At 37.4% G+C, this 9,194-nt stretch overlaps 2 protein-coding genes across 2 annotated transcripts; one reads left to right on the plus strand and one right to left on the minus strand.

Annotated features, from left to right (window-relative positions):
- LOC108663112 lies at nt 957–1,518 on the plus strand. The gene is made up of 3 exons (XM_018125702.1): nt 957–1,014; nt 1,103–1,283; nt 1,370–1,518. Exons 1-3 carry the CDS (start codon nt 959–961, stop codon nt 1,487–1,489), a joined length of 357 nt encoding a protein of 118 aa, XP_017981191.1. The 5' UTR covers nt 957–958; the 3' UTR covers nt 1,490–1,518.
- Nucleotides 4,500–5,254, minus strand: LOC108663021. Its single transcript, XM_018125506.1, has 2 exons — nt 4,983–5,254; nt 4,500–4,716 (listed from the first exon to the last, which is right to left on the minus strand). The coding sequence occupies exons 1-2, from the start codon at nt 5,252–5,254 to the stop codon at nt 4,500–4,502; spliced, it is 489 nt and encodes a 162-aa protein (XP_017980995.1).

Consider the following 9,194-nt stretch of genomic DNA (forward strand, 5'->3'; position numbering starts at 1 on the left):
GCCCAGCCATCCCCAATTTTTTTTTATTTATCATTTATTTTATTTAATTTAATTAAATTTTTTTAGTTAGGTGTCTACATATATGTTATTACAGTTGACCCATTCAACAAGAGTCAATGTCGGAGTAGTCACGAAACGTCAGTTACGACGGATCATACACTGATATAAAAAAGACATGTCAGAGCTAAAGGCTTCGATTCAATCATTGACTCTGGCCATGCAAATGTTTGAGGACCGTGTCGTTACTCATATTCTAAAGGGCATGAAATCGCAAGTACAATTCTATCTTCGCTTATATATTTGTCGTTTATGTTTTATAGGTGTAGTTGTATTTTTTGTTCTCGGTTTATGGTTTATGGTATTTTATGAGCTAATGGATTTTCCCATTTGTCTCGTTCTGTAGGGCGATCCTTCATCTCATAATATTGGTGAGGACGACGTTGATGTTGATGATGGGCAGCATGATAAAGCTACTATTCACTTTCACGAAGATTTTCTTGACCGTGACGGAGATGATGTTGTGGCAGGGGATGTGACCCTTCAATCAGATGATGCTAAAGGAGTAAATGTTCCTCAGACTGATTCGGTTATTGATGCATTTGTCGGAGGGGAAGGGGACTTTCATTCGCTCGTGGCTAAAAGAGTTCATATTTTTTAGGATGATTCGGTTATTGATGCATTTACTAGAGGGGAGAGGGACCTTCAGTCGCTCGTGGTTGAAGGACAACATCTTCTTGAGTCCTATGCAGTAGTTGAAGCAGCAAAAGGAGGGGATGAGAACCTTGCATCAGTTCAAGCTGAAGGGGACCATATTCGTCAAAACACTTTTGAAGCCAGCGGGACATGGTTATTGTCAGCAGAGTCTGATGTCCATCATTGTGCAGCACTAATTTTAGACCCAACTGAGCAGGCATGGTCAAACTAGCGAGTAAATACATTTAAGCTCGTACGTCGGGAAATGAAGGAAGCATTGGTGGAAGCATACGAAGCTTTCAAGAAAGACGAGTGTGCGAGGTAAGCTCATAAATAACATTGAAAATATTGTTTTTTAATGAAACATTAATCCACAAGGCTTTTGAAATTCATTCTATTACATATGCAGGCGTGATGTTAGGATCTTAGGGGATCAAGGGGCTGAATTTTTCAAAACATTAGAGGATCCCAAAGAAGAAATGAGTAGTGAACATATAGACGCATGCCTCAACGTACTCTGTAAGCGGATGACAGGGCCGAAGTCGAAGCTGTACACTACCCGTGCATGTATAGTTGACACGATATTCTTTGTAAGTTTATCTGAAATTTTTTCAATTATAAAAATACTCAATTTTTGATTGAATTAAGTGTAAGCTAATGTATACATGCTTCACAGGACACCATCCATATGCTACATTCCTCATTTCCAACTGAAAATGCCCTGTTCACGATGGAAATTTCGGATGAGTTGCGGGGGTACGTGGAGGGTGAGAGGCCGACATATGGCAAAAAATGAGAAGATGTCGATTTCATCCTCGCACCTTGTAATGTGGGCGGGCATTGGATGGTAGTGAAAATCGACTAGGTGAGGTGGACGATCAAGGTGGTGGACTCCGTAAGCACTTCGGATGCTAAGGAAAACGGAGTGTGTGTGGCTCAGATGGCACCCCTTACTACTATTATACCAATTATCTGCCACCAAATCAATTATTTTGACAAAACACATCAGAAGACACGGGATTTGACGTCGATGCCATTAGATATCCATTTGCCAAAAGCTAAAGTGTATCGGCAAAACGATAGTGTCAACTGCGGTATGTTCATGATAGGGTACATTGACGATATTTTACAATCGAAAAATATCAGAGTTAAGCATAATATGATTGCAAATATGAGTCGTCAATGCGCACTAAAAATTTTTTCCAACAATTGTGAGAGCGAACCCTGAACATATAGGCCCTTGTATGTACATCATTTTTTGTATATACAATTAATTTTATTAATTTTAATATTCGTACATTTTATACATTACTTTCCCATTACTTCTTTATCAATTAAACATAAAATCAAGTTGAAAAGTGAAAAGGTAAAAATAGAGAGATAAACTTCATATTGAAAAAATCCAAAAAATCAAAAAGCTAAAATTTCCTTAATTTTATTAATTTTGTGCCGTGTCAGCCACAAGACTACAACAATTTGGCTTGTCACGCCAAGTCTGCATGCACTCAGCTTGTCACCATAATTGGCCCCTGTCGTGTCACCCGCCAAGACTAGAAGAAGTCAGCGTGTCACGCCATAAGTCTGAATTAACTTATCTTGTCACGCCAAGTCTGCATGCACTCAGCGTGTCACCATAATTGGCCTTTACCGTGTCACTTGCCAAGACTAGAAGAAGTCAACGTGTCACGTCATAGTCTGAATTAACTCAGCGTGTCACGCCAAGTCTGCATGCACTCAACGTGTCACCACAATTGGCCCCTGCTGTGTAACCCTATAAGACTGCAACAAGTCAGCGTGTCACGCCATAAGTCTAAATTAACTCAACGTGTCACGCCAAGTCTGCATGCATTCAACGTGTCACCATAATTGGCCCCTGCGATGTCACCCCACAAGACTGTAATAAGTCAGCGTGTCACGCCATAAGTCTGTATTAACTCAACGTGTGACGCCAAGTCTGCATGCACTCAACGTAGCATCCACTCAAGAAGTTATTCAACATAATATAACTTAAATGAAGAAAATAACTCAAGAAAATATGTGCTCAATGAAAATAAAAATTCTTATAAATTTTATTAAAATAAAAAAATGATCCCCCCGAAAATACAAGTAGATGATACAAAAAAAAAATGAACCGTAGTTCATTTCTTCCTAAGTTCATCTACTTTGAACTTTATCTCCGCGAGAATCTTTTCGTTGCTCAGGATGGCAGCCTTTAGGTCAAAAGTCTTTTGCATCAGGTTGTCAATGAGGGCGTGCATCTTCTGCTGGAATATCTGTAACTGTTCCCTCAAAGGCACCTCCTCCTCTTCGGAGGCTGCCTCTTCCCCGTTCTCGACTCTTGCATCTTTGGAGGTCATTTTTCAATTATCTGAGATTGATTAAGATAATTGAATTTGATTCAAATGGTTAATGGTTCTCTTTATTTATAGGCATAAATGCTAACTCTTCGTTTTCTATACTCATATAAGTGCAATGAAAGAGGGGCTGAATTGGTTATTAAGTACCTGTTCGGCCTGCTCTTTCATCTTATCTACCTCTTAAAAGCAAAAGCCAGACCAAACATCATTTTTCAAGAAATTCTTAATAAAAAGCAGCCAAAAAGTTTTCTCTCTTTCTCACTAATCAAAAAAGATTTTAATGTTACCTCTTTTCTCTTTTCCAAGAAATTCGTTATCATTTCCTCTTTTCTTTTCTTTTTTTTTTAATTTAAGCATCATAATAGATCAACCAAAATCTAATACTATTGCTACTATACAAGTTGAAATTATACATAAACTTCAAGAATTACATTAGAGCTTATTAGGTTATTGAAGACCATAAATCCTATTGAATTTATAAATAAAAACTTTACTCTATTTTATTAATATATTTTTAAAATTAAAAATATAAATTCATGACATATAAATTATATAAATATAAATAAAAGTGATTAGTCGATGAGATTCTCGAAACTCTACTTATTTTCACTTTTAAAATAGACATATATTTGGCAAGGTTTGAAAAAGAAAATTGAACTTCGAGAATTTTTAATATTGAATATGGATAAGCATCTGAGAGCCGAAATCACTCAAATAATAATTAAAATATTAGGTTATATTATTTTTCTTATAACAGATGTTACTTTTTTAAAACTTTCCTTAAATTTCTAAAATAAAGTAAAATTTACACTTGAGGTGGGTGAAGTGAATAACAAGCAAGAAGAAAAACAGAGGCAGAGAGTATTGGCAAAATTTAATTACTCATGAAATAGAAAGGAATTTCATTGTAAGAACATAAATGGTTAAATCAAATGAAATAGAAAAGAATTAAATCAAATCATTAATTGTTTAATACAAGTTGTAATAAAATGTGACAAATGGGGTAACAGTATAGGGACTTCGCAAGTCTATCCAGTATTCAAAACTACGAACCAAATGAAATGAATACTCAAATAATATATCTACAAAATTAAAATAAAGACTCATCTACAAGAGGAAACTAACAAACACTAAAAAATATGAATGAATGTAAGATATTGCAAGAGGAAATTGTGAGAAAGGTATTGCACATGGGTTACATATTTAGTTAGGGGGACAAGCTGTCTTCATCCACAACACACCTTACATTTTCAGACATTGTCCTTTGTATTGGACATTGTTGCGTATGTGACTGGTTTGTCTGCAACTTGAACATGCTTTGAGTCGACGCACTCGTGGAGGCACTGATTGACTTGGAGATGGTGCTGGATTTGTGGATGAAACTGCAAATGGGGATGGGCAATTCTATCTGTTATGCATGTACCTCTTGCATTGCGAACATCTTTGTGCTCAACTTCTTTCACTAGTCGATGGAATCCTTCTCCTCCTAGGGTTTCCAGCTTGGCCTTTCCAAGGTGGTGGCAAGACGACAATTTGTTTCACATGAAGTGGGATGTCCCACTCACTAGGATACCCTACCGGCCTAATGGATCCTGAATAACCCTCCACCAAAATGGTTGTCTTGTAGTAGTCAACGCAGAATTCAATGGCTACACGTTTGCATTTACTGAAAAATACAATAAACTTAATCTTCAAGCACAATGTAAATGCTATGTCAATTACGATTCAAATAAGAAATAAAGATATTCTGACCTTATTATTGAAATGGCATGGCTGCATGGCAGTAAATCTGTTTGGAACTCACAACATGAACATGTCTTCCTGGTCAGGTTTACAAGTCCATCCATCTTCCCGTCTCTAACTTCGAACTCCACTCGATTGATAGGCTTAACTATAAATCGATGTGCATCATTGAGCCGTTTGCTCAACTACCTGGCAACCCAAGGGTTGAGTGGCGTGGTCACCTTGACGACCTCCTCGTATCGGTCATGGAACCAACGCTGGAACATGTCTATGATGAACTCAATCAAAACAGTGATTGGCATTTGTCTTGCATGCTTCAAGCATGAGTTAACATATTCCGCTATGTTGGATGTCATCATTTGGTATCGCCTTACCGATGAACATGCAACTGCCCATCTCTGAGGCCCTATTCTCATAAGGTCAGTGTGGGCTCTCGTGTGAATATGCTTGAACTGGTTCATATGTCTGTTTAAATCGAAAACCTTATAGCAATCTCAAGTAAAGGTGAAAATCATATAAACGTCGTCGCGCTTGAATTTGTTTTTAAAGTTTTTTTTCAAGTGGTAACCACATAAACCATGTTGCGCTTCTGGGTATGCATTTTGGATTGCTTTCTTAATGCCGAGATGCTAATCAGAAATGAACATAGTGTTTTCAAGACAACCAACCACATAACGCAGCTTGCTAAGAAACCACGTCCACGAGTTTTCGTCCTTAACATGGTCGATGCTAAACATAACTGGATATACGCACTCGTTTGCATCTTTGCATACAACGACAGATAGAATACCCTTGAGCCTACCTTTCAGATGTGTTGCATTAATTGCAATCGTAGGACGCATTACATCTCTAAACCCCCGAATACAAGCCCTGTATGACCAGAAACAATATTTGAATCTTTCTACCTCATCAGAAGCCACTGCAGTCACTGTGCCAGGATTTTCTTGTTCCAACATATAAAAATACGAGGGTAGTAGTTGAAATGACTCCTTTGGTGGATCGAAAACAAGCCTCTCCGCATACTCCTTCACTTGCTAAGCCTTACCAGACAAGCATTGCAATCCCCACTAAACCCTCATCTCACAAATTATTTCATTGGGTCTCAATGCAACTCCATTAGCTCGAAGCTTGTGTGACATAAGTTCACCAATTATCTTCGCACTCGTAGTTGGAAATCGCCCTTGAAAACCATCAATAGTATAGGTGTGTATTTTGTGGAATGTCCGAACTTGCCAATATTCTCCTATGTCAGGTAACTTCGTTGCACACGCATTGAACTTGCATGCCTTGTCCTTGCAACCAACCTCATAATGACCTTTTTACTCTTATCGCAAACTTCTCTTTTATAACCACCATGTTCAAAGGTCGTTTCAACTCGACTTTCGATGAAAATATTCTTCTTTTATATAAGCGATCATCGACACATGTCAACTCTTCAGTGGTAATTATTTGGAATGAGAACCTTTTTGCACTTGCAATTACCCACGTACAAGATATCCCTGCATTTCCCTTTTTCTGATCATTGTCTCGAGCAATGTATCCAGGGAACGAATCCCATTCTCACTAGCGATGGGGTTATTGTATATGGGGTCATCACACTGAACATCTCCTACATCAACACCTCCAACAGGTTCCGTTTCGCCTTCAACATTATTGCCAATTGGAATGTCACTGTCATAAAGGTAGTCATCGTCTGAACTATCATCTTGCCATTGTTCAAGCCCATCATTTGAAGTGTCATCAAATCTATTTTCACCGGCAGCGAACAAATCCCCATTTCCCTCATCAAATGCAGTATTATTCTCCAGCATCGCAGTGTCACCCTCTAACCTCACATTGTTGTCCTCAAGTGTCGTATTCTCATTTAACAATGGCATTACACACTCTAAAGTTTCACCCGATCGTTGCATTGGTTTGACAGAAGCAAGTAATTGGTTTGATGCATATCCTGATCGGAATTGTGCAGCCAACTGTTCTATGAATGTCATCTCTCTATCGGGCTGTACAAACTCTTGTGCATATCTTTATTTGCCATTGTTGTGGATTACGGACTGAATGTTGTGGTATATGTGAAGCATTGTAAATCTCATTTTGATTGAACTGATTACCATGTTGTCCAACTTCTTCATGTGACATAACATTTGTTTGGCGTCCCTTAATGCTGACATACACAGCCAAAACATTCCTCTATTCTAGCAGAATTAATGCAACATCCTCATCGTCCTTGATAATTGGCCGTGATAGCTTTCCGGGTGTACTGATCAATGCATGTAACTCAATCTCGTCAATTTCTGAGTTTACCCCAACAACATCTTCAACCAGCTTAATCAAGCTTGCAAACGACAAATCATTCCTAACCCCCCGTATTCGTGACTCACCACCCTTATAAATGCCATCCACCCACTGACCACTGTGTCTTATCACAAATCGCACAATTGGAACCCCACTGAAATTTTGAAAAAAACAATTTTGTCAATCATTTTACACAATACATGCCATGATCAAAATTTGTCAGTCATGTTGTTATATGCCATGTATATAACGTAAAATGTTGTAACACACCATGCATATAACGTAAAATGTGGTAACACGCCATGCATATAACGTAAAATGTGGTAACATGCCATGCATATAACGTAAAATGTTGTAACATGCCATGCATATAACGTAAAATGTTGTTGCAAGCCATGCATATAACGTAAAATGTTGTACCACGCCATGCATATAATGTAAAATGTGGTAACACGCCATGCATATAGCGTAAAATGTGGTAACACACCATACATAAAACGTAAAATGTGGTAACACGCCATGCATATAATGAAAAATGTGGTAACACGCCATGCATATAACGTAAAATGTTGTAACACGTCAAGCATATAACGTAAAATGTTGTTACACGCCATGCATATAATGTAAAATGTTGTTACACGCCATGCATATAACGTAAAATGTTATAACACGCCATGCATATAACGTAAAATGTGGTAACACGCCATGCATATAGCGTAAAATGTGGTAACACGCCATGCATATGACGTAAAATGTCGTAACACGCCATGCATATAACGTAAAATGTGGTAACACGCAATGCATATAACATAAAATGTGGTAACACGCTATACATATAACCAATGTCGTGACACGCTAAAATAACGCTAACACATGTTATAGATGCATGGCGTGTAACAACTCTGGACAATATTTCTAATCCATCTTCTAATTTACACCAAATGTTTCAAAAATTTAAGTGTGTTGCAGTAATAAACCCAATAACAGGTACCTTGATGTCATCTCTGCTATAGGGTCTGTTAATCTATGACAATATGGCTAGTTGTCGAGAGATAGACCACAACCCGATGGATGGTGCTTAACAAAGAGTTGACAGAGCTCATACAGTTAAGAGATCTGAGAAAGCTAAGGACGATGATGCTCAACAGAGACTTGCCAGAGTTGAGACAGTTCAAAGAGTTGAGAGAGAAAGATGATCGAGCTCAAACAGCTGAGCATTTATTTTTATTTTTTTCTATTTTCTTTCTTGCGGGAGGGAGATAGCTCAAACAGTTGAGCATTTATTTGAAACGATGTTTTTAAGGATATTTTGGTCTACTCATGCTTCTTTTTGGCTAGAAACAGATAACTTTATATGGGTGGTTATTTCTGAAATCACCTTATCACGAGGTCCTTTTCTCATAATTTTCTCCAATTAAATGATCACTAAAATAAAGGATGTAAAAACAAAAATATGCAATAAGGTAAAATAAAATATGAAATAAAGGAACATATAATAATAATAATAATAATAATAATAATAATAATAATAAATAGTGTCTATAGTCCCATGTGTGATATTACATAACATGAACCGAAGATTACAAATTTGTGAGTCATCTGGTTGAGAGAAACGCGTTTTCAATATCTCCTATATCTGTCGAGCAGAATTCATATAAAAGACTGTTGATGCAATTTCTAGTGAGAGGGACTCAAGCAGCCAAGCCAAGATCAAGTTATTACACCTGCTCTAATAACCAAACATGTCATTCATCGGTTTGGGTTTCCCAATTGATTCATTCACAAAACCAGTCTTATTACAAATGGCCAACACAAGTAGAAACGAACAGCTCCAAGATGCATAGTTTGCAGAAGTCAACTTCAGATTTATAACAATAGAATCGTGATTATTAGATTGGTGAATGAAATATGGTGAGTGAGGGTCCTCAATTAGAGAAATGGAGGTTTTTGATGAAGAAATAATCATTCAGGATATCAATTAAAGAGATAAAGCAAAGACAATAGCAAGATTCGGCTGTGTTGCAACAAAGAGAAAAAAAAATTCAGAAATAGGGAAGCAAAAGGAATTTCACAATTCTCCTATTAAACTGAAAATTGCTGGCGATAATC

Source organism: Theobroma cacao, chromosome 8 (genome assembly GCF_000208745.1).
Source record: "Theobroma cacao cultivar B97-61/B2 chromosome 8, Criollo_cocoa_genome_V2, whole genome shotgun sequence".
In the NCBI taxonomy this organism is placed as follows: domain Eukaryota; kingdom Viridiplantae; phylum Streptophyta; class Magnoliopsida; order Malvales; family Malvaceae; genus Theobroma; species Theobroma cacao.